At 39.6% G+C, this 27,123-nt stretch overlaps 1 protein-coding gene across 1 annotated transcript in view; it reads left to right on the forward strand.

The window, feature by feature from the left end:
- The first annotated feature begins 14,044 nt into the window (after nt 1-14,044).
- The window catches only part of smad7 (SMAD family member 7), a 33,782-nt gene continuing 20,703 nt past the window's right edge, over nt 14,045-27,123 (forward strand). The window contains exons 1-3 of the mRNA XM_028805026.2: nt 14,045-15,748; nt 16,985-17,038; nt 23,483-23,554. Of these exons, the coding sequence (XP_028660859.2) occupies nt 15,283-15,748; nt 16,985-17,038; nt 23,483-23,554 (592 nt within the window). The 5' untranslated portion in view covers nt 14,045-15,282. The remainder of the gene's footprint in view (nt 15,749-16,984; nt 17,039-23,482; nt 23,555-27,123) is intronic.

Raw genomic sequence — 27,123 nt, forward strand, 5'->3', positions numbered from 1 at the left:
TTATAAATACACTGAAATTAACTGCATATTGTTTATTAGTGTAATGCATCTGATTGTAATTAACCTGCAGCAATATAATGGTCCAGGGAATAGCCATAGTATTCCAAATACCATAACTGCTTTAGCGTTGTTACTCTCACTGCATCTTCTTCTTCTTTCAGCTGCTCCCGCTAAGGGTTGCCACAGCAGATCATCTTTTTCCACATTACTCTCACTGCACCACTCGGAGTATTTATATCACTGTATCTGAGTGGGGAATCACAGCAGCAGCTGATCGGAAAGAGAATTATCGGCATACAGCATGAAGCAGACGCTGACTCAGCCATGACAAAACGCTTTAGAGACTTCGCGGTTTAGAAAAAGTTTCATCCCAAGAACTCTAAACGCACTCAATCAGTCCATCAAGTGCTCCTTGTAGAACTGTTTGTACTTATAAGTACAATTACCTCACTGTAAACTTGCACTACAGTTATAATATTGCACAACCTGCGCCACTTTATAAAGCGCGTATTTAAAAATGATGACGGTATTCATTTTTAAGATGAAATGCAGCAAAGTATGTTGATTATATTATACAGATAAAACTTTAACTTCATTTAAATAATCTGTATTGTTAATAATTAAACATGTGAGGACACGGTGCCGCAGCGCTAGCTAGTTCAGTAATTGTTCCTGCCTTGCGCTGTATTCTTGCGCTGATGCGACACTGCAAAGATAGACGGATAGAATAATTAAACATGTACTATGAAGATATTTCAATGTTCCTTAAAAGTTCTGAAGAATCGGCGTTCTAAGTTTACAGATGGCTTCACGTCTATTACATAGCTTATTGTGTGGCGATTGGGTATTTGGAGAAAGAAAAGTAAGGACAGGAATTGGAGGTTAGTACGTTTGAAAGAGACAGTACTGCTGTGATAAATTATTTCATCGAAGGTCGCGCATGGCGCAGCAAGCCTCTTGCGTGAGACATGAACAAGCACTGCGCCACCGTGTTCCCATGTTTAATAACATGCTTTCATTCCTATCATCATGAAAAAGATATCACGTATACATCTCAGTATTTTAATTATTCAGAGAGCTGTAATATCACGAATGTAATGGATTATGTGTCCTGTCGGAGAAAGAGAAAGCCCGTTTAAGAAGCAGGTAGAGATTCGCACATGTAGAGCACATAGAAGATCAAATACAGAACAAAGCATTTAACGTCCTACTTTAGTTACAATGGGATTTGAGAAACTAGTAAATTAAACGATTTTAAGATGAAGTTTATGATGTTCTACTTTAATGGCAAAATAAACTACGTGATTAAATTGGAAATTTCGAGATTAAAGTTGACATTTCGTGCTTTTTTCCCCACTGTGTGCCTATTTTTTTTGTCTGTACCCTAATAAGCTTTCATATGACACTCAGACGGTGGGCTACGACTCGCCTTTTCACGGCGACTTTGATATGTGATTTCTTTTTTATTTCGGGCACTGTGCGACTTTGTGAAGTTGAACCTTCGAGTTTCTCCGACACTCTGTCACTCGATCAACTTCCTTTTGTTGATTATCCCACTGCTTAAACCAACAAATAGTACGTTTTTTCTTTGCCTCCACTTGGTATTCGCTGAAATTCTTATATTTTCCCTCGTGCTTTTCCCATTGTCTTTTCTCAGAAGGCTATTTATATCGATTTGCATATTCAAAGAGGCGTAATTCTGGGAGGAGTTGGGGCGGGACAGAAGACGCGTGCACGTGCGTTACTTTCCATGCAAATCGGGATTTATGTAGTGGAAGAACATGAAAGTATGCGTGCGCACAGATTCCTGCATCTGGATTTTTCTGTGCGTACGCACATTCCTGCTTTTGTGCTTACGCCATGTTATAGTGTGAGTTCTACACACGGCGTTATACATGAGGCCCCTGATCTATTGGGAAATAAGAAGTTCAGCTCTGGAGCCACTTTCGTGCAGAGAAGTTCAGTGTATTGTGGTGTGCGCTTTATGCCATCGACTGGGTGCTGGATAACAGCTGAAGCAACCCAGGACATCTTCTTTTTGTGGGGGTTTCACGCAATAAATGAGGCTAACTGCTGGTTCCTTTGTCATCTGCAGCTTATCCTCTTTAATAAAACCCCTGTGTGCGTCCAGAGTCCATGTGTGTGTGTCTTCTGGTGAAATGCGCATGCGTAGGGCACAGTGCGACGCTTCAAAGCAGATGCTTCAAAGGCCGCCTGACGCATCACACAAGACAGAGAGGGCGGGACCTATATAATATCGCACAGCCGATCCAATCGGATTTCAGTAAATGAGGTAAGACCTAAAACATAAAACATGAAAAATCCAATCGGGCACTGAGACGCGGAGACCAGCTTCCCCATTGTTGTGCAAGTGTTCACTCTGAGGATGTCAGATTTGCGATTAAGAAGATTGGCCCGGTGAAGTGTAAAGTGTCAGTCGTTGAAGGGGTTTTCCTAAATATACGAATTTTCATGATATTACAATACGATGACTTTTAAAAGTAGATTTATTTTTGCGCACATTACATCAGTTGCAGAGGAGAATCTGCTGATTGCCCACCGTTGTGGCAGAAAATTAAACGCATATTACAGACAGCAAAGCCAGTATTACTGTTAGAGAAGATTACAGACATTTTACGGAAAAAATTTAATGAGGTAAAAGGTCCCATGCCATTTAATATAGACTGTTCCTACTAATGTTTATGGACTATTGTTCTAGCGCCCGTTATTGTAATGGGCTTAATGTCTAGTTGTTAATAAAGAACCTGTAAAAACAGTGAATGCAACTGTTACAGACTAAAATAGGTAAATAGGGGTTTGAAATCTTAACAAGTCCGAAAATAAAACAAAACACAAACATGTCAGTGCTTCGTCCGTATTAAATGACTTCTCGTGAATCAATTGGGATGGAACAAAAACCCGCGGCCACTGAGGCCTTCCGGGACTGGCGTCGCTCGCCCCTGATTGAAAGGGTCCGAGGCTTAAATAGCAAACCAAGTCAATGACGTTAATTAGCAGCAAAAAACGGGTCGTTAAATAAGAAAACGGTTAGAATGAAAACCTGCAGCCACTGCAGTCCTCCAAGTTCGGAATGGTGTCACCCAAACACTTTTAGCACTCGGCTTCACTTAAGGCAGAATGTGTCATCAGAACGCGCTATACAAGGCGAACACAAAATTACATTACACCATTAAACGTAAATTCTTAGAATAAGCGTATATGTTTTAGCAACAGTCACATTTACAATTTCTAAAAATAATAATACTGTGCTTTGTCGTCTGCAATGAATTATTTTATACTGAATAATAAACAAGGGCAATAAATGTCACCGATAGAAACATGTGATAGCATGAATAATGCGCATTGATAAAAAAAAAAAATCCAGCAAACAAGAGGGCAATGTTCTGAGTCAGTTCCAGAAGAGCCAATCTGGCGCACCCTGTGCGTGCCATGCGCTGTCCGGAGACGGCTGTCCCAGCCCCGCCAAGAAGCCAGGCGGAGGTCGCTGACGGCGGCGCGCTCACATGAAGCGAACTCAGCCGCCGGGTAAATTTGAAGGTGGTTTTGGCGACGATCCAGTCGTCTGAGGAGGCGGGGGATTCCTCTGATCTTTTTTTTTTTTTTTGGCGAACTTCACCGGTCTTTGAGGCTGAAGAGAGTAAACATTAAGCAATGACACACAAAAAGGGGGCTGATTAGCTAATGTTTTTTTTTTTTGAACAACTGTTTGCTAGAGAAACGCGAGAACATTCAATAGATGAACTGAAACTGAAATTCTTTGTCTGCACCTTAATGGAAGAGCACCCGTGTCACCGATCTGTGCCGTACTGTCTAATATTAGATATCGCGCAACCTGGGATTTCGAAAGTTTCACACAGACGTCACATGGGGGGATGGGGCTGGGGGGGGGGGGGTAAAAGACAAGCGCTGGTCACCTCTCCAATTTGGGCCCACTCTACACAGGAAAGACTTCGATCACCCCTTCTGAACTTGTATTATATATTTTGTGCAGTATCGATAATTTCTTGATGACGTTCCAAACGAAAGGCGCTATATAAGATATATAAAAAAAAAAATCGGTCGGCGTCACGTGCACGTGAAGTTTCCGCTTTGCCAGTAGGGGGCGCTCACCCCGTGGTCTGTGTGTGGCGCTCAATGTGTCAATGAACTTGGCTTCAATCGCTGGATGAAATTGGGGTCATAAAAGATCTCTGGGCATCCTTTAAAAAAAAAAGGGTGTGCCCCAATATCCTGACTAAACTGCCCACCACATCCTGGTGATTGTGGCCCACTAATCACCCCCTGTTTCCAACTGGCTAAGTATCTCTCACCCCTCCACCACCTAACAGCTAATGTGTGGTGAGGGTACTGGTGCAGGAATGGCTGCCGTCACCTCTCCCGGGTGATTGTAGTGGTGGTGGCACCTCACTATATATGTAAAGCACTTCCAGTAAGTTAGAAAATCGCTCTATAACTGTGATTAATTAATTACTAATAATGGTTGCAGATGTAGTCTTGATAATTTCTGGAGGAAGTTCCAAATGCAAGGCGCTATATTAAGTAAAACACTGGAGGACTAGTGTTGTGTTCAAGTCGGGTTTCTGTCTTGTTTCCTACTGCCGTCTGGAGAGGCCTACGCTCCCCAAGTTCCTCAGTTGTGGTTTAGGGGCCGATACCATTCACTGCAGGTTACCACTAGTTGGCAATTTTTCACTTACAAAGGCAAAATGGCAGAGACACGTTGTCGAGAAAATGTACACTCAAAACGTAGATGCGATGAAACGTGCGTGTTACCTGCATGATGTTTTTATTCAAGGCAATTTACAACAGTTGAGACAGAATCGGTTCAATTTCTTCTTGTTTTTCAGGCTGGAGCACAAGCAGGTGAAGTGACTTGTTTATGGTCACGCAATGGGATTTGAACCCGCAACCTCGGGGTTTGAAGTTCAGAGTCACACTGCCTTATTTTGAAGTGATGATATATCTACTATTATCTTCCATCTTTGTTCTAAATCTGCTTATCCTGAGCAGGGTCCCAGGTATCTGAAGCCTATCCCAGCAAGCATGAGGCACATGGCAGGAACAACTCCTGGATGGGACGCCAGAAGGTGAACACACACAAGAGATCCACCTCAGTGGCCATTTTAACATCACCAGTCCACCTAATCTGCATGTCTTTGGACTGGGAGAGGAAACTGGAGCAGCCAGAAGAACCCAACACACACACACACAAACACAGGGAGAACATGCCAACTCCATGCAGGGACACAAACCTCAGTGTCCTTAATTTGAGTTTGTATCATTTTCTCTATAAATGAATCCTTGTCTGCTCACATCTTCGATGGGCACCAGATAATCATACAAACTAAACAGGTTGCAAAGGAACCTACAAGAAAACGATCCCGATCACCCAGCTTCTATCCTAAGCAGGGTTGCTAGGAAGCTGGAGCCTAAACCAGCGAGCATGGAGTACAAGGCAGGAATAAGCTCTGCATGCATGCGGTGCCAGTCCTTCACAGGGTGAACACACACATATATTTGTGCCCATTTAGCATCACCAATCTAACAAACCGGCACGTCTTTGGACTGTGGGAAGGTGTGAACCCTGACCTACTTACTGCAATTTCAGTATCATTTTAGATAATTGAATCAATAAGTCGGGGCGGCACGGTGGCACAGTGGGTAGCGCTGCTGCCTCGCAGTTGGGAGATCTGGGGACCTGGGTTCGCTTCCCGGGTCCTCCCTGCGTGGAGTTTGCATGTTCTCCCCGTGTCTGCGTGGGTTTCCTCCGGGCGCTCCGGTTTCCTCCCACAGTCCAAAGACATGCAGGTTAGATGGATTGGCGATTCTAAATTGGCCTTAGTGTGTGCTGGGTGTGTTTGTGTGTGTCCTGCGGTGGGTTGGCACCCTGCCCAGGATTGGTTCCTGCCTTGTGCCCTGTGTTGGCTGGGATTGGCTCCAGCAGACCCCCGTGACCCTGTGTTCGGATTCAGCGGGTTGGAAAATGGATGGATGGATGGAATCAATAAGTCAACGAGATCCCACTCACATCTTACACGTAACATACACTACATATATGAAGCATTTGGAAGTAAGAATGGCAGGTGTATGGAAGTTAACAAAGCAACAGTAAACGGGTTAAAAGTTTGGGTCAGTCATCGAAAATGACCGATTACATGAAGAAGAAGACATTTAAAAATGGCAGACCCATCTCTCTGAACTGGACTACCCCGTAAGCAACGTGCGGCCCCCCACCCCCCTCACTCCCCTCTCCTCTCCTATGGTGGAGTTTTCTGATGCTGTGCACGTACAGCCATCGGCTCATTTGTCGGGAGTTTAACCTCACGGCGCCCCCCGTTTCCACGTACGGCGTACAGGAGAATGAGGGGCTGCTGTCACACACGACGACGTCAGGAGAGCCCCCTGAGGATTGCTGGTAATTGATGTGATGAATTCCACAAACACCCATAAAACAATACAACGGGCGGTTTGGGGGGGACATTCGATGACGTCACGTGCGATTTTCTTTTAGATCATTCAGACCTACACTAGCGGAATTAAGTAGCAGCCCTAAAATGGAAAATGAAAACGACTGAAACTGGTAAATTCACTCGGCATTGATGTTCAAGTGGCCAGTCGTGGAGTGCTGAGAAGTACAAGCGTAGTATCTCGATGTCGGAATGTGAACAATACACATACAGAATGTGCTCAGATAATGGCTAAAAATATATCGCTGTGGGAAAGGGACGAGCAATGATCTAAACGCTAACATTCTGTCATACGGCAGCAGAAACGTATGGAAACGCAAAACCCGAAGCTGCATGAATGAGACGCGTCCGAGCAGTCAGTTCCGGACCACCTTAAATGCGAGTGACTGCAAACCGTACGCCTCTCTGTGCGGCGCCAGTGGAGAATTTGTGAACAATGGGACTGAGCCATTGACTGGCGGCGCCTCCCAAACACACATCTCCCATCATCATTATCATCCCACTGCCCTGCAGCTACACTGACTGGCACCCATATTAACATACGGCACCTCCCCTACTGTCTGGGACACAATTACAGCGCCATTGTAAACTATCGGAGGCGACCTGTGTCCGTCAGAGTTGAATCTTAAAGGGGCAGCAGCTCGGTAACCACCGCCGCAGTCAGTGGGAAAAGTCCTGACATGTGACCGATTGATTTAAACTCATTAACGCAGGCGGAGAGGTTCGTTACCGGCGAGTCTGCGCCAGTCTGTTACCGAAAACGCCAGCATAAATCATTTCCTGGCTTTAATAAAGGTTTGCGTGCTAATGCATGGAGACGGAGCGAAGTGTTCGGTCAAATGTTAGACAGCAACCGCGTCCAGAGCACCTTATGCAAAAAATAAAAAAGCCTTCTTCTTGCAATGGTTTGAAGCGATTTTTTTATGATATTCATGAGCAGTTGCATGCTATTTATTTTAACACAGAAGAGTAGTATTATGGCGCTCATTTCCATCTTTGCAATTAATAACACGTCGGTAATCGCACAGTCTGACAACACACTGACTGAACGTACTTATTTCAAGACAATCCCTGAAATGAAGTAGCAGTGGCTGCTTATTCTACCACTCAGGTAATCTCTTAATAATACTGTCACTTAGCAGCCTTTAGGACTGAAGGATTTCGTGTATTTTAAAGAAATAGCGCAGGGCTTTTTAAAAAGCGTCATTTGAGCGTTTGACTTAAATCAGGATGCCATGAAAGATACGGTGCTAGACAGATGAAAGTTACTATATAATAAAAGATTGATTGTGATTGATATACCTAAAGACAGATGAAAGGCGCTATATGATAGATAGCTATGGACTATGCTGCTCCGTTCCTAATGTGTTATTCTTAATGATTGATAATGTAAGGATGAAAGGCGCTATATGAGAGACAGCTATAGACTGTGCTGTTCTATTCCTAGCGTATTTACTTTTACTTAAATATAAATAATAAATTTTATTTATATTGTACCTTTCCCATGCTCAAGACGCTTAGGTAGTATACATAGATACGAAAAGGCATTGTTAGATAGAAAAAGAAAGTAAGGTACATGTCACACACACAGTAGATAGATAGATAGATATGAAAGGCACTATATAATAGATAGATAGATAGATATGAAAGGCACTATATAATAGATAGATAGATAGATAGATAGATAGATAGATAGATACTGTATGAACCGTGGTGTGCCATTCCAACTGTATTTGTTTGTATTTATATATAAATTAATTTATTGATACATCTATACATGGATGAAAGGCACAGAATGTAGGCTGTGGTGTTTCAGTCCTAGTGTGTTTAATTTTACTTATATATAAAAGGATTGATTGATAATCTATAGATTAAAGGTTCTAAATTATATAGATATGAAGGGCACTGTATATTTAATGGATAATCTATAGATTAAAGGTTCTATATCAGAGATAGATATGAAAGGCACTATATATATTTAATGGATAATCTATAGATTAAAGGTTCTATATCAGAGATAGATATGAAAGGCACTATATATATTTAATGGATAATCTATAGATTAAAGGTTCTATATGATACATAGATATGAAAGGCACTATATATTAATGGATAATCTATAGATTAAAGGTTCTATATGATACATAGATATGAAAGGCACTATATATTTAATGGATAATCTATTGATTAAAGGTTCTATATGATAGATATGAAAGGCACTATATATTAATGGATAATCTATAGATTAAAGGTTCTATATGATAGATAGATATGAAAGGCACTATATATTTAATGGATAATCTATAGATTAAAGGTTCTATATCAGAGATAGATATGAAAGGCACTATATATATTTAATGGATAATCTATAGATTAAAGGTTCTATATCAGAGATAGATATGAAAGGCACTATATATTAATGGATAATCTATAGATTAAAGGTTCTATATGATACATAGATATGAAAGGCACTATATATTAATGGATAATCTATAGATTAAAGGTTCTATATGATACATAGATATGAAAGGCACTATATATTTAATGGATAATCTATTGATTAAAGGTTCTGTATGATACATAGATATGAAAGGCACTATATATTAATGGATAATCTATAGATTAAAGGTTCTATATGATACATAGATATGAAAGGCACTATATATTTAATGGATAATCTATTGATTAAAGGTTCTATATGATAGATATGAAAGGCACTATATATTAATGGATAATCTATAGATTAAAGGTTCTATATGATAGATAGATATGAAAGGCACTATATATTTAATGGATAATCTACTGATTAAAGGTTCTATATCAGAGATAGATATGAAAGGCACTATATATATTTAATGGATAATCTATAGATTAAAGGTTCTATATGATACATAGATATGAAAGGCACTATATATTTAATGGATAATCTATAGATTAAAGGTTCTATATGATACATAGATATGAAAGGCACTATATATTTAATGGATAATCTATAGATTAAAGGTTCTATATGATAGATATGAAAGGCACTATATATTTAATGGATAATCTATAGATTAAAGGTTCTATATGATAGATAGTTATTAAATACACTATATATTTGGTTTCATTCCAACTGTATTTATATATAAGCGAATCAAATGGCACTATATAATATATAGCTCGACGTGGACTGTGCTGTTCCAGCCCCACTGTATACCCTTTACTTACATATAAATGGATTGATTGATACATCTCTAGATGAAAGGTGCTACATGACTGATTAATTGATAGGTGGACAGATCGACGTGCTGCTCCAGTCCCACAGTATACTTTTACTTAAATATGCGTTCCTCAATAAGTAAATTCAGTATGTCGCTAAATAAATGACATTACAGGTGTTTCTAAAGCGTCTGCGTATATTAGGCTATCCATGTGGTACCTGAGGTTATAAGAGGAACACTTCCCCACCGAAGACTTCTAGAAGGGAATATTCAAGGTGGAAGCTTCGCCTTTGCAGATCGCAGTATACACTGTACTTTTTTTTACTTTTTTAGTGAGTTGTTTTAATATCTTGCGATGTAGATATGCTATTGTGTGTTTTTCTATAAACATGTATTCATGTGATTGGCGTGTTTAATAGACTTAGATCGACTAGTATTAACGTGTATGCCTTCACCATTACTACTTGTTAACTGTAGCAATTCAAACCTTCTTCCCTAGCTAATAATATAAATCCTTCGTCTCCGACGATCTCCTCTCGGTATGTTTGTAAAGGGTGACCTAAAGGAAATGAAGTGCCTAACCCGAAGAGTCGCACTAGCGTGTCTGGCGGCGGTGGCGGCGGCGTCGGCTGTATCTGAGATGAGCGCACAGGAGCTGCCCTCTTGCCTCCCGGGGTCTCTGTTGTGTCTCGCACCCTAGTGCTGTTAGTGAAACAATTAGGTTAATGACTTGCGGCTCCAACCGTCTGTCACACAGCGAAAGGAGAAGCGCGATCACGACACACCTCTGCCGCTGCGATTTCGGAAGAGGAACCAAAGTATCGCCTTCACAACAAACAAAAAGAAGGAGGTCTGTCTAGTTATTCATGCATACAAAAGTCAGTACGGCAGACGAGTTTGACGTTTGTATTTCAAGAACAAACTCGGCTCAGTAAAAAGAAAAATATTAATGAATTCACACACATTAGTTTCTAATACATGATTTAACGTGCATTTAAATGTATATAAACGCTGTTCGCATTTGCCATTTGTTACTTTGGAGAACATCTTTTAAATTCCATATCTACCAGAAGGAGGCAGTGCAGCTGAACATCAAACTGTTCTGGAGCGAAACCTAATCAGTGCGATGTGAAAACTGGAACTGCTATTTCCTATTTTCCTTTTCAGTCACACCTATACATGATGAGGCTACATTTTAATGTATTAATACGCTACGAAGAAAACCATTTCCGTGTCCCAAATAAAACATAACTCCACATTATTAAGATTACACTCAGCGCTTCACTTCTGTACACAGCACATAGAAATAGCCAACATATCATTAAAGGTAATGGAACTCACACCATGCTTGTCCCCACCTTGAGAGCTCCGTTTCTCTGCCGATAACAGGCCTCTTGCTGGGGGTGAGGAAGGCTCCTCGGTCCTCACAAAGCCTGGATACAGATTACCATCACAAACACGACTGAATTGCACCAGAACACATCCCTAATGCTAGCGCCATTAACAATATAAAAGCGGCTTATAGTGTGGGATTTTTGTAGATGCAAAGCGTTTATAGTGACGCATTTTTTTTACTCGTGGAGTTTATTAAAAAGTAAGGTACGTGTCACACACACTTAAAAATGAAGGCCCCCAAAGTGGTTCTCCTGAGCGATACCATAGGGAAACGTTTATTGGCTCCTAAGAAAACAAATCACATGGAATCTTCCCGAAACAACCTTTTATTTCGATTCGTAACTGGTTCAAAAATAACCTTGAATAGATTATAACTGATGTGTAAAATATCATCCATCCATCCATTTTCCAACCCGCTGAATCCGAACACAGGGGTCTGCTGGAGCCAATCCCAGCCAACACAGGGCACAAGGCAGGAACCAATCCCGGGCAGGGTGCCAACCCACCGCAGAACACACACACAAACACACACCATGCACACACTAGGGCCAATTTAGAATCGCCAATCGACCTAACATGCATGTCTTTGGACTGTGGGAGGAAACCGGAGCACCCGGAGGAAACCCACGCACACACAGGGAGAACATGCAAACAATATCAGTGGGTTCCAAATTTTTTAAGGACTTTTGTTGAATAACGCTGGTCATGCCCGGGCTTTCTTGGTCAGAACTCTGCGTAATGGAAAGCAAGGATGGGCCAGCATCCCATCTGGGATGGATCATCGGTTACCTGGACGGGGAGCTCTCGTCAGCGTCTGGTTGGTTTCCACTTCCCCCTGCTAGGTGACCTACTATACCTTCAAGACTGAACCTTTTAAAGACCAACGTGCCAATTTTACGTGCAGATAATCCTTCCCAGCTTGAAATGGTTCCATGTCAAGCAAAGGTTCAACGACGAGCAGTAAAACAACATTAAAGAAGCAGAACTTTTAAGAGGACAGGTGCATCGTGACAGTTGTACCTCGCTCCATGGCAGTATTACAAATGTTATACTTTTGTGGTGGAGTGGTGGCTCTGAGGCTAGAGATCTGCACTGGCAATCGGAAGGTTGCCGGTTCGAATCCCGTCAATGCCAATAGGGACACTGCTCTGTTGGGCCCTTAAGCAAGGCCCTTAACCTGCAATTGCTGAGCGCTTTGAGTAGTGAGAAAAGCGCTATATAAATGCAAAAAATTATTATTATTATAAAATTATTATACTTGTATATTTAGCGTTTCTCCTGGAATGTCTGTCAGTCTGCCTGCTTTATTATTATTGTATATTAAACTTTTCTCGTGGAAAGTCTGTCAGTCTATATTATTATTATTATTCGTCCCTAAATAACTGAAGTGACAGCATAACAGCTCCAGAAAAATTGTGCATATAATTTTTTATACTAAACTTCAGTAACTGTACTTTGGTTGCTTTGTAAATAAGGCAGATGATATCTGGTAGATAACAGACCTAATTAAAGCTGAATCCCAGCAGCGTTTTTCTCACCCCCTTACATTTTTAATTTCTATCTAATTTCCCCCCTGACTACACTCTTTGGGTTTGTAGTTGTCGTAGTCCGGCAAGTTTTATGTGTTTACTTACCTATGCTTTCCCTTTCCAAACATGTATTTTTAAACACGCTGGAAAGAAAGAAAGAAAGAAAGAAAGAAAGAAAGAAAACATACATTTTGTGACTCATTAGTAAAGTTTTTTGGTAATATATACTTCAAAAATTCATGATAAAAATATAGGCAAAATATAAATCAACTTCAAGACTGGCAAGCATGTGAATGCGAGCACCTGGCGGCGGAGTACCTTTTTAAACGTTTAAAGCGTGTACCATGTATACCACTAGAGAAGAAAACAATTCAAGTCAATTGGAGATTCAGGCACTCATCACAGATTTTTTTGGAATCCCCACCGTCGTGTTCAAACGGAGAACTGGACATTCGAAGGACGTAATCGGCTAAGCAAAGGAACTTCTGTAGTCCGGATGGCGTCTCTCGAGCTCTGTAATATATTAAATCACGTAATAACTCGCTGTTCATTGTATATTTCGACTTACAACATTTGAGAGATACACGTTTGCCGGTTCTATTCCCGCCAGGTGGCTCTGCCTTAACCTGCCTGTGCCCCAGTTGTTAAAGAAATGTAAACAAGTGAACTGTGCGCTGTCAAGATCTCTAATAATTAAGGCAGGAACTCACCCTGGATGGGAAGCCATTTTAGTGCTGAGCAAAAATGCGCACTCGATCCACTTGACCATGTCTTTTGACTGTATGATGAAAAGACCGACTTCACAAGTATCATAATGTGTGCACTGGGCAGGATTTAATACAACACGTTAAAATGAATAAATATAGGACAACACCTCTATGGATTGCAGAAAACAACATCCCATAGCCCGTTGATTTTTTTTAGATTCATACATCTAGAAAACTAGTGTGTAAAAATAAATAACTTAAGCGATTTTTCAAAAATAGATTTTTTGTCAATTTTTTTTTATTGGAGAAACCTCGATTCCATACCTGTCGCATTGTCACATGCGTTCAAGTAAAAGAAAACTCAACAGAATTCGAGATGTAAAATACTTAGTTTAGCAATACGAAGCAATATAAAGTTAACGCAGCTATATCAGTAATTGGAATATATACACTCAAATTGCAGTTTAATGTGTCTTTGTCTAATTATTTATTTATGTTCCACTAGAATAACTAATCTAAATTCCGGGATCATTTTTAGGCCTTCCTTTTTATTTTTTACTAGTTTGAGAATAAGAATCCCCATCTCAGAATGAGTTCTCTAGCTTTAAGATACTTGATCTGTTGTTTGCGCAACACAATCCTTTTTTTTTAAAGCGACAGTGTGTCTAGACACCCACGTGACGGGGCGCGCCAATGCGCACTGGAGAGCGGCGCTGAGAGCGCACCGAGACGGACGAGAGGGAGGGAGAGCCAGCCCAGCACAAGGGCACTTGGTGGATCTCACGTCACTTTGAAACCCCTCTTGTGAAGAGTGCATCACTTCTGTTTAACTGTATTAAGTTCTGTTTCTTTCCTTCTCTTTTGGAACGGAAACTTCTGTTGAAAGAGGTTAGATAAAGCAAAACAAGGAAATATAAAGAAACGTGCTAACGAGCGGAGCGCGAGAACGAGACGGGGGTCTGCAGTATCACTAGGAGCAGCAAAAAAAAAAAAAGATTCTCACTCGCTACGGCCACTTTGGGGGTTTTCTTCAGTATTCCTTTCTCCTTCTGTCGACTGCCACTTCTTTACTCAGTTGCGGACCTAAAGAGTTGTGCACCCATATGGAGCCGAGGAAAATAAAAAAACTTTTGATTTACACGCATATTTGCATCCTGTAACGAAGACGACGCAAGGGCAGACGGATATAATTTTGTAGTGCATTACAAGAGAAAAAGACAACAGCCGTTCCCTCTGACAGCAAGCGGATCAAGGATTGTGGATTTAATCTTTAAGAAAAAAAAAACAAACAGGACGAGCTTGGCCTTGAATGGATATATTTCTTTTTTGGTTCATTGCATTGTCATTTTTTTCTTTACCTTTTCTGTAGCTGAGGTTCTAACCTTTAGCACTGAATGGTGCGTGGATTTTGACGACGTTCAGTAGTTGATTTGTTCCGGCGTTTCTAAAATCACCTTTTTAAGGAGCAGTATCAATGTAGCGGTTTTTTTTTTAATAGTAACATCACTTACGAGTGCCTCCGAGGTGCTCTGATTTTGCTGCTAATTTTATACATTACTCAGTGGTTGTACCACTTAGCATTTCATTTGATCAGTAAAAGAATTATTTGGATTTCCCCCTCCTAAACCAGGCGAAAATATTGGAGGCGCTTCCTAATTTTGTGCTATTAGTCTTCAAGGTTTTAGTAAACCACGACGTAGGGGATTGCATGTAAAGGATAAAGAAAGTAAACGCATCCCCTCTCTGTGTATTTTAGGACGAAACACTATTTTTTGTGGTATTGGTATTCATCTATAACAAAAGACTGGCGTATGTTACAGATTGTCTTTGCTGCTCCAGTTCCAAGATTATTAATATTATCTCAGGCTGCTTGTCGTTGCCTGGACTCGGATCCCGGATTCTTCATGATTTGCGGACATCATGCTCGTTTTTTAGCCGGGAAACCCTTTTTTCGTCCCGCATGTTCAGGACCAAACGATCGGGGCTCGTCCGGCGACTCTGGAGGAGCCGTGCGCCCGGGGAGGGCGACGGGGAGGCGGATACCCGAGCGCACGGGACCGGGGGCTGCTGCATGGGCAAAGCGGCTAAGGTTTCCAAGCCTAACCCCGGATCTGAGGCTGAACTGAAAGCTCTGACCCACTCGATCCTAAAAAGAATAAAAGAGAAACAATTAGAGGCGCTTTTGCAGGCTGTGGAGTCGAAGGGGGGTGCCCGGAGCCCCTGTCTCCTCTTGCCTGGCAAGGTGGACTCCAGACTGGGTCAACATTCGTACCCCCTCCCGCTGCTGCTCTGTAAAGTTTTCAGGTGGCCGGATCTCAGGCATTCGTCCGAAATTAAGAGGCTACCTTGCTGTGAATCTTATGGGAAAATGAACCCAGAGCTCGTCTGCTGCAATCCCCACCATATGAGTAGACTGTGTGAACTAGGTGAGTTGGTTTGTTGGGAGGGGGGTACGGGGGTGCCTCATACTGGTGCATGGGGGGTGTCTTGTAATAAAACTGCATGACTTCACACTTAAGTATTTTTTGAAAGCCTAAGGTTGTCATTCAAAACAGCCTTCACGTTTGAGAACATAACATTTAAATCTAATGCTTTGCATGCTTGCTGCAATTTTGGCAACACTTTAGGCTGTCTCAGTGGTATATAATTGCATTCTATGAAGTTTGTGAATTGTCTTGTGGTGGTGCGTTATGTGAAAGGCGCTATATAAAATAACAATGATTTGAGTCTCGCTGAAAAGTGTATCTTTGCTGCCCGGGTTTACCTTTAGTTCTTGCATTTCTAGAAGTGATGTGACAATCGCCTTCCCGTTTTCGGATGCCGGGCACACTGCTTGTACGAAACGCCACAGTATCACTCAAGTTGTTTGCTTTAATCTCACACCATTGCACAATTAAACGATTATATTGTTGGAAGTTCCTGCCCATTAATGTACACAGCCGAGTCATCTGATAATGAAACGCAAAGGTGTATGAAACCGCTAGTTTTTTTTCTTTAAATGTTTTCAAATTGCACGCAGGCAGGTGAGGGGGGGGGGGGGGGGGTGCCTTTCTTTACCTGTGTGTTAAGGTAGCGCCGCTGCCTCGATGGCTCATTGCTTGGGCATGGAGAACAACAGTTCATGTTATAATACGTCTACTTGAAAGGTGCATCCGCGGTTATCACATTTGTATCAAAGTTCGGCTGGGGGAGAAAACCCACACTGGCCCTGTCCTGAAGGACAAAAAAAAAAAGAACTTTGGCGCCTGCTTATTCGAACAGCAAACGTGTGTATCGGTGCCAAAAACACAAAACAATTTCCCCCAGTTCATATGCTTATGTATGTGCTTTTCCTTGTAAACGTTGAACACTGGGAGTTAGTGAAAGGATTATCGGGTCTCATGGATCAGGTTGGTGGTTTCCAGAGACTCGAGCGTTTTAGCTGAGCCAAAGGAGGCCCCGATCAGACAGCCAAAGAAGCAGATAGCAGTGAGACTGGCGCCAGGCGGCCCCTTTTGTTTATCTGACTGCTAAATATCAAGGCAATCACCGCCTAGCTGCCCTGCCTCCAACCCCCAGAGCTAAGACAAACAGTTTGCTAAAAGAATGCCACTGTTATCACAAGTTTCTATCTTCCCTTTTCTCATGGCTCTGTCTTTTCTCTCTGCCCCTTTTCATTTCAGAGTCTCCCCCTCCTCCTTACTCCAGATACCCAATGGACTTTCTCAAACCACCTGGTGAGTTTCATATTTTTCTTATACAATTTTGTCTTTACATTTTAATCTGGCTTGTTTCTTCGTTTCTGACAAAGCCTCTTTGTTTTGCACAATATATTTTCTTGGACTAAAAAGTGATTTAATAGGATGTGGAAAATGTTTCTTTACATACAAGGAGTGAAAAGAGTACAATTTATGTGACACGCTTCACATACACCTTTAGCTTTTTAAAATAACTAAGAAATATTTTATAAGTTTTCATGTCACCAGAAGGAAAATGTTACCAATTGCCGAGATTGGAGGTTATTTTGTATAAGAATTTTCATAAGGGAAGCATGAATATTAAAAAAAGGCATTTTCATAATGATTTGACTTCATACTATTAAATAATATATGATCTAATGAATCCACTTCTGCTTTTCAAGTACTTAAAAAATCAGCTTATTTCCTGATTTTCTGGGTAATTAATTTCCTGAAGTGTGTTCATGTAAGAAAAAAAAAAATATTATATATATATATATATATATATATATAAATAACATAGAGAGAGAGAGAGAGAGAGAGAGTACTAGGGTGTTGTACCGTGTTAGCCATAATGAATGTAGTGAAAAGTCAAGCAAAAATGACCCCTTTTATTGGCTAACTAAAAAGATTACAATATGCAAGCTTTCGAGGCAACTCAGGCCCCTTCTTCAGGCAAGATGTAAACTATATATATAAAAATTAAAAAGTTATACATATATATGTATGTATGTATGTGTGTGTATTGGGGGTGGGGTGGGGCTCTCAAACCCTAAAGTTGTGGATTCAGATGGCACTGTGTGACCATAGCCAAGTCACTTCACCTGCCATGGTGCTCCAAATGAAAAAACAGCAGAAATGGAAATGTATTTTTCAAAGGTTGCAAGTCACCTTGGGTAAAGGTGTCAGCCAAGTAATAAGTGTGTGTGTGTGTATTTATGTGTATGCACGCATGTTGAAGTAGCTCTGAATAAAAGAAGTTACTTTCAGCCCAGTAATATAACCAGGGAAATGCTGCTTAAAAAGTTGGCATTGTATCAGACTTTGACTTGTATGCATATAGATAGATAGATAGATAGATAGATAGATAGATAGATACTTTATTAATCCCGATGGGAAATTCACATTCTTCAGCAGCAGCATACTGATACAATAAATAATATTAAATTAAAGAATGATAATAATACAGGTGAAAAAAAAAACAGACAATAACTATGTATAATGTTAAATATTAACGTTTACCCCCCCTGGTGGAATTAAAGAGTCGCATAGTTTGGGGGAGGAACGATCTCCTCAATCTGTCTGTGGAGCAGGACAGTGACAGCAGTCTGTCGCTGAAGCTGCTCTTCTGTCTGGAGATGGTTATGTATGTGAGTACAGTTATTTAAATATGAATGTTATTTGTGTGTAACACCTACAGAGTGTATTTCAGTGCATCTAGATAAAATACACGTACATACGATTTTAAATATATGCCCATGTGCTGTAATGGTGTAGCCATGGACTTTAACCCACAGTTTACCAGTTCAGTTCCAACTTCTCAGTCCCTGGATGACTGTGTACAAACCACAACATCAGACTGTGCTTTATCTGTAAAAAAAAAAAAAAAAATAGTAAAGAAGTTTACTGTATTCTGATATCGTAATTTATAATGACTTCTTTGGCTGATGCCTTAATCCAAGGCAGCATAGAACATTTGAGATATAGCTGGTTGCATTTCTTTTCTTTATCCGACTGGAGCACAGACAGGTGCAGTGACTAGCTCATGGTCACACAGCATCAGCGGTGGGATCTGAACCCCCATCCTCAGAGTTTGAAGTCAAAAGCCTCAGCCTTATTTACTAAGCCTTAATCAAGCTGCCTTGGAGAAGTTTGTTAGACCATTATCCATTAATGATATATACATTCATTTGTTTATAGAGGCTATACAGTTGATCAAGTGTCTTTTTTCAACCATTACACTTTCATTTTAATCACACACTAGGCTCATTCAGATTTGCTTTATTTGGTTTGTTTTGTGCCCATAGGTATGCTGCACTCTTTTGAAACTTTTAAAGTTGTAGCATTAGACTATTTCCTAACGGCAGCTATGACAGTTAATGTATAAGGCTGAAATCTGGGGCTATGTTATTCTATTCCTATATTTGTAAAAGGAAATGGGCTGATCACTATTTAAACTTTGAAAATTAGTGAATGCAATTAATTTGTGTCTCGTGATCAATTTCAGTGTACTTATTAATATTCCGGTGTTGGGTGTTTGCATGTGCATACTGATACATAAAGGTATCTCACTGGCTACCTTCTATTAATTTGTAAATTAATAGTAGTCACCAAATTGGACACCGCAGTGGAAAAATTATACAGCTATCTAACCATTTCACAGAATTAGTTTATGTGCTGTTAATTTCATATTTAAAAGAGTTCACAAAGCAATATGTTTCTGATCAACTTTCTTCACCTTACAAAAACTGGATAATGCATTTAGGTGCGCAATGCCTTAGAGGATTAAATTTTCATTTGAGCCATTACAAATGCAGTTTTGCATGCCAGTCTTTTTAATTGAATGGACGTCTGCCAGGGGCAAAGCCCATTTGATACTGGCACCATCACTTTAGTAGTTGTGTACATAGACTTTTGGCTGGCAGATGGCTGGACATGCCTGATAAACAGGCTGGGTACTTGAGTGCACAAGACAGAAAGAGGAGGGAGACCACAGGAAATCAGAAATGTGGATTACAGAATGGAGGGCTAGCTACTCCTGCAGACACTTAGGTCCCTGTCTATTGGATGAATTCCTTATATATTGATTAAGGCACAACCTTTTGTGTGATTAAAACTGGTACATTGCTCAATTAGTGACAATATTAATTACTGCAGTGGGATTACTGTCTTGAAATATTTGCATGCATTTATGAAAACTACTAAAACTACTGCTTTAAAAAAAGATAAATGCTAAACTACAGTATGGATGGTAATGAAAAAAAAGCAAATTCATAATAGACCAAACAAAACATTTGTCCTGCATTTCCATCCAAAATATTCAATCAAACCCTGCTTTTCATAATTTTTCTATAAACATAATCTGTAAGTATTTCTTATAGATATCTTATGTTATTTTCAAAATAAGTTGAAATAAGGGGTAGGGCAGGACGAAGAGGCATCTGCTTGGCCAAATAAAATATGTTGTTAGCTGAGTGTAAAAGTGAAGTCGACTCTATAGGAAGATGCTTTTTGGGAATGAGCTTCCTTAATGGATGCTTATGGAAGTCTATGAACACTTTTACTTAGCTTCCGTTTGGCTTGCCAGAATGTGTGCATGTGTTTTTTTTTTCTTTTCTCCTTTTTGTTTTCCTTGTTGCTGGTGGATATTAATTAACACGTGCAGATGCAGAGGTGGCACAACTTCAGTGAGGCAGCAGTAGCCCACAGAAGCCTGGGGCTCAGAGGAAAAAACCTTCAAGTTTAGCCGCAAGGAGTTGATTACTGCCGGCATCTGGATAATTCAGAAATTGTTTGCCTGCCATTATTGCAAGGAAGGAGGAGGAGGAAAGGGAGAAAAAAAAGAAACAATTACACTGACAGTTTATAGTTTAAGAGGGCTCATTAAATTAGTCTTCAGTAGCAGCTCATGACAATGTGATGGCATTCAAGTACATTATTTGAATGTCCACAACAACACCACAACCCCAAATGACAAACCATTGTCATTTTCTGGGATGGAAGTTAAATAGTAACATGAACGTGTAATGAGACTATTATGATTTAGTCAGCACAAACTGTTTGTCCTGTTTCACTCAGAATGTGCCCTCTGTCAACCTTTACAGAGATGACAGAGTAACCACACTTTGACTATGATGTGCAGGGCTTTGTAAGACATTTTCATAATTACCTGACTGAAACACACAATATAAAGGTTGACTTATAAATGTGATCCAGAAATTGTTCAAATTTGAACAATATATGCAGTCACTGGTTGAGACTCACTAGCCATCTTGAAGTGTCTCATCTGTTGCCAGTGAATCAGCTTGGCACTAGCTGGCAAGGAAACCAGAAGAATAAAAAACAACAAAGTACAGGTTCAAAAGGACCGTGACAAGAGATATTGGAAAGTTTACCATAAAGTCTTTAATGTCCACTACTCATTTGGATATCACCTTAAAGAGAATAGTTTGTGTAGGTCCAATGCCTCCCAAAAATTGCAACATAAGTAGATGTTAAAAATGAAATAACAAAATACCTGCTTGAGGTAAAAGTAAACCAATCACATTTTTCCAGATTTGTTAGTTAAAATAAGAATCCATATTTTTTCAGCTATGTGATTTAGTAAGAACAACTTGACAGAGTATGCATTGACCACTAATGTGCCATCCCATCTCAGTCTTCCTTGGTATGTCTCATGACAGGTTTTAGATCTCCATCAAAGACGGGATCTACCACTAGATTAACCCAATGTGCATTATGCTTTCTCATGAGGTCTCATTGGTGTGTACAGATTACCACTAGAAAAAGACACAAAGAAAGATTTCCTCCATTCACTAGCATACCATTAACAAAATGTACTATATACAGTTTTCTAGACTCAAGACCCATTTCCTGTCTCCCTCATTGTTTCAGTTTGATTAAGTGTATCCTGTTAAACTGTATGTTCCTGTTATGTATTCCATGCTGTGCTGATAAGCTAAGTTGGCTCTTTATTATTATTTTATATATATATATATATATATATATATATATATATATATATATATATATATATATATATATATATATATATATATATATATATATATATGTAGTTGTTGGTCGAGGGTATGACAGGGTTAGGGTAAATAACAAGCACTTGGCAAAATAAATGACAAATGGAACATTCTAAAGCAGTCAAACTTCAGGGTCAGAGCTTCGAAGTGCTGGTGACTCATCTCCCAATTGAGATGCCACATTTTGTAGGTCCTAGACTGAAAGAGGTGGGGTCAGTTGCCCTCAATGGGTGTCTTCTCTGAGCTGTGGGTGACTAAAGAGACAGGAGAGTCAGTGATCATGCCCCCTGGTGTCCCAGGGTGGTGTTGCCTATCTTTAACAAGCCCAGATGGTGATCCGCCTATGTGAATGCCAGAATATATATATATATATATATATATATATATATATATATATATATATATATATATATATATATATATATATATATATATATATATATATATAAAGATTGTAATAAGGCTAAGACAGCAAGAAATGTTTACCTACTAATTCTAGTTACAAAATATGGTAATGGGGCTGATAAGTCTCTTTTGATTGGTATAGTCAGCAAAGTTTAATTGTATTAGAATTCTCAGACAGACAGCAAATGGAGTGTGGAGCTGGTTAGAATGCAGTGAAATTAGGCTGAAGTCTTGCTCTATGAAAAATGAAGGACAAAGTTCAAGCACTACTGTACTGGGGAAAACAGTACCATTGTATTAATGTTGACTGGGTTTAACGGAAAGACTCAACTGTGCCTCCTAGATATTAAGGTGTAGAGGAGGCAATGCTTTTATTAAAAAGACCTACAGACCTCAAGTTCATAACCTTACCTGCCTTTGGGTTACTAGTCAAGATAATAATAGCTAAATATATATGTCTAATTTGACTGCAGCCAGTCCAAAAGCTCTGGAATTTATTAAGTTCATTCTTTAAAGCTTGGCACCATTTACCTGTGTGTATATGGGGTGCTCTTTCTTTACTTAGTAGTAAAAATGATCCTGTGGGTGCAGAAAACTCAATAACCTGCCCCAAACAAACAAGTGTTTATATGGCAATGATTGTAAGTTATCTCATTAACACTCGTTTGATTTTTATTTATGATTCCAATGAAATAAAAATAAGGAACAGATGAACAGTCTTTTGCTGCAAGTTCAGCTCATTTTGGTATTATGTATTTAATTTTTCTAAACTATTATTGCATCTTTATGAGATTATTTTCATAGCACATGTCCCAATCTCACTGCTTTATTCCTTTCAGTTTGGAGATTTTCCACCCATTGTCTCTGAAATTTGTCTGCAAATTAAAAAAATTATGACAGATGAACTATTACAATCAATCAATATTTCTTATAATGAAGTGTCTTCCAGAATATGTACTTAAGAAAGTAATCTATAATACTGCTGAACATAATTTTTGCATAGAGTAGAATAAAATGTATAGCTTTCCATTGTTTTTTGTATGGTAGTAATGTTTTTCAATATGTCCTCACATAAACTGCAGCATATAGAAAGGGTCCCCATGCTGGTGACAGCACTGAACGAGTTAAGAAACTCTTTGCTCTGCCTAACTTTATGTGTTCAAAGGTTACATAGAATTTACTTACAGTTCAACATCTTCATGAAGCATTGATTTCATGCAGTGATTAATGGCATACAGCTGGTTAAATGATGTGCCTTCTCTTTCTGTTCCTCTTACTTTAGATTCCTCTGACTCTGTGCCTTCCTCTACTGAAACTGGGGGAACTCATTTTTTGGCCCCTGGGGGGCTGTCAGGTAAGCCATTCTCCATAAAATGAACTTCTGGGTAAATGATTGCTTCCTCTGTCTGTTACTCTTTGGTTGTTTGCAAGGAAAACCATGAGCTCTGAATAGATGAATGTACAACAATGAAAAGACCTCTAAAAAAACGATCATTAGGCACACTTTATTTTAGTTAGCTAGTGTCATGAAATACTGTTCTGTGATTTAAGCTTCTGTGTGGGAACAAGACACCCTTAGAGAAAGAAATGTTAGGCTGAAGGAAGAAGAGTGTAACTATGACATGCTTGGGGAATAACAGCGTTTTTATTAGTAGAGGAAATTATTTATTTGATTGGTGATATAATTATAAATGTATGGTTCAGTTGTGCTAAGGATTGTCTGTTTTGGATGTCTGCACTTGATTGTGAACAGTTTTTAATTTGAAATTTTCTGCACATCAGCCGTGAGGGGTTCTTTCCAAGTGGAATAGTTCAGTTGGTTAATTGGATCATTGCTCGGGAAATGTTCACCGCAGCTCTCCTTAACAAATAGACCGTGAAGGATAGACTTTTTTTTGCTTGCTTGCTTTTTACATATTCATTATAGTATAAGCCATTACAGAACATTTGTCTCAAAATTTCTTCAAAAGAAAGTTCTAATTCTTGGGTTTTCATATGTCAGTTATTAGTTGCTCGTTTTTTTTTTTTTACCCTTTACATCAATGGGCTGTTATTAAAAAGGTGCAGCATATTTAAAATATCACAGACCAGTCAGTCTTGAGAAACAGAACCAACATTTTAGTATTCATTCTTTTAAACATTTTAAACTTTGAAAGGAAAAAGAAACAAGAATTGGAAGTGGTCTAAGAAAAAAAAAAAGCAGGTACTCAGAAATCAGAAGTGAAACGTCAATGAGGATGTTGTTGAAGTTCTGAGCTGAAGTTATGAAGTATCAGAAGGAGGGGAGTGAGTTCCTCAGGATACCACATTAAACACGCCAAGGAAAAGCTAGCTTTTAAATGTGAGCTTTGTGAAAGGTGTCTGTTACCGATAACATCTTCTCTGTCTGGGGCTCTGGAAGTGAGGGATTGGTGGGGGGGGGGGGGGGGGGGGGGGGTTTGGAGAGCTGGATACTAGTTAGTTTACATGAAATGAAACTGCCCACCTTGAGCAGTACCTTCAGAAAGACAACAGCTTGGAAATGATGGTCCTTATTTAGTAGGAAAGTTGCTAGGACTACAACTAAGTACTTTCTGTTTCATGTAACAAACTTCTGTAAGGTCCCTTTACTTCGAAGCCCTATTCATTTTATATTTCCCAAAATGTCAGCTTCTACATATGTGCGCTGGGCATGATCAATAAGGCATTTAATCATTATATAATTACAGTAATAGTAAGTACTAATGAAAGGCACTATTTGATTGCTATCAAAATTGATATATATGAAAAAGGAATTAAATCATTCTGGGGACAGGCACTGAGACACATTTTATGTTGCTCCAAGGGAGAAACACAATAAGCTAAAAAGAAAATCCAACAAAAGTATTACTGTTTTATTTTCCAAAGCTGTTCAGGACAGACATGAGCACTGATGTTGACCTTCATGGGCAGATGCCTTAACAGCATAAACCATGAGTATTCAGAAAACGTGACGACCATTTTCCATTTTTATTTTTCTATCATTTTTTACATACCGAAAAACTTAGTTTTAAATAGAATTTGCCATACTGAGTGTTCACAAAGTGTGAGGAGTATTCCATTTTTATTTTTCCCCAAGTTAATGCAGACTGAAGCCTTGGTTTCATTTATGGTCTTCCATGCACAAAACAAGACAGTTCACGGCACAGATTGCAATCTTAAGACTGCTTTTAATTTTAAATCTTGTCCAAAGCTACATGACAGTTACAAACAGCCCAGCCCCAGCATGCTTTGTTACACTACTGTGTTCGGCCAACAAGAATAAAGTAGGATTTGAACCCATGGCACTATAAGTTTAGGTTAACTCCTTAGCCTCAAGGTCATCAGTGAACCACTAAATATAGGCTGGAAGGCCTAATTATGTCAAATTCAAAGTAACTGTGCTATGATTATGGGTTAACCTTCTCACTCCTTCGCCTCTCCCATATAAGAATATCTAATTTTAAAGTAAATGTTAACTTATTTCTGAAAGCATATGCTGTTAACTGTCCTGCCATCAAACCTCAACAGCATCTTTTGTATTTTTTTATATCGATGACAGGAAGGGGCTAAAATCAGCTTCATATATATATATATATATATATATATATATATATATATATATATATATATATATATAAAACAGCTGTTCAGTGAACATTGAACTGGGGAATGCACAATTTCAAACGTGGCAAGCAGCACATCAAGTTGCATTTTCTATCGCAGTTGGATTTGCTTTGTAGGATGTGAAATCAAAGGTTTGGCACTCGTCATTGCCCCATAGGTCTTTGATTACATACTATGACCTGAATGGACACCTGCCTGTGGATACAATTAACACCTGCACCACACTGGACACCACATTTTTTCGTGGCTTTCCTGTCCGACGAAAGTACCTGTCTGTGGCAAATTCTCATCACTGATTGGATGCTCCCATTGCCTTTTTTTACTGTTCTCTTTTGTCATATCCAATTGATTCTTGAAGGCCACCCAGTGAGTGGGTGAGCCTCCCTTGTAGCTGGACTTTCCTGACAAATGGGGAAGTATCATGAATTGAGCGTGAGGCCAATTAGAGTTTAATTTGAAGCAAAGAGAACATAATGGTGAATAGTGACAGAAGTAAACTGGTTGGTTTGCAACTTGTTTCACTTTTGTTTGATAAATAATAAGCAAAAGGTTTATACATGACATGCAAAAAAAGCCTATGCTATTTTTGTTACTTACTCAGTTTTCTTGCATGTTTCTGCCACTAAGGTTTGGATTGTGGTTGTGATGAAACACTTAAGTCTAGATCAAATGCATCTAATCATGCTATGTGCAGTATAAATTACTTAATAAGCATATGTATTTAGGAGGGGGGTGATGGGGATCTGGCAGTGAAGTTCAGAATTCCCAGGCTCCTGACAGCAAAACTTGTTAGAAAAAAATAGCATGTTAAAAATGCCCAGTCTCCAGAAACTATTATTTTTCTGTCTTTTCTTTACAATCATGCAGAAAAAAAAATTGGAGAGTACCAGATTCCCCTCTCCAACCCCTGAAGGCCTCCCAATCGTTTGTACGTTTGACCCCAAACATTCTCTCTGTGCTGCCTGTGTGCATCATTGCATAGGCAGCTTGTTTACTTGTTCATTCTGTTTTAGGGGTTCATTCTTAATCATGTTTTTATATCCTTATTGTATGTTGTTTGCCACTTGCAAGGATAATGGTGAGTTTTTTTGGGGGGGGCTTCCTCACCTTTTATGAAAGCCAAGGGCACAGAGTAAATAAATCCTCACTGAATTAACTTAAAGCAGACTTGCTCTGGTACGCCCTGCTCCGTTATGCACAGCTTCTGAGGCACACAGTATTAACTAAACACACATTTTAGACAAGCACAAACTGTGAAATAGTAGACTTGAGTCCCCCCCCCCCCCCCCCCCCCCAGTC

The sequence above is a fragment of the Erpetoichthys calabaricus genome, chromosome 7 (assembly GCF_900747795.2).
Source record: "Erpetoichthys calabaricus chromosome 7, fErpCal1.3, whole genome shotgun sequence".
NCBI lineage: Eukaryota > Metazoa > Chordata > Cladistia > Polypteriformes > Polypteridae > Erpetoichthys > Erpetoichthys calabaricus.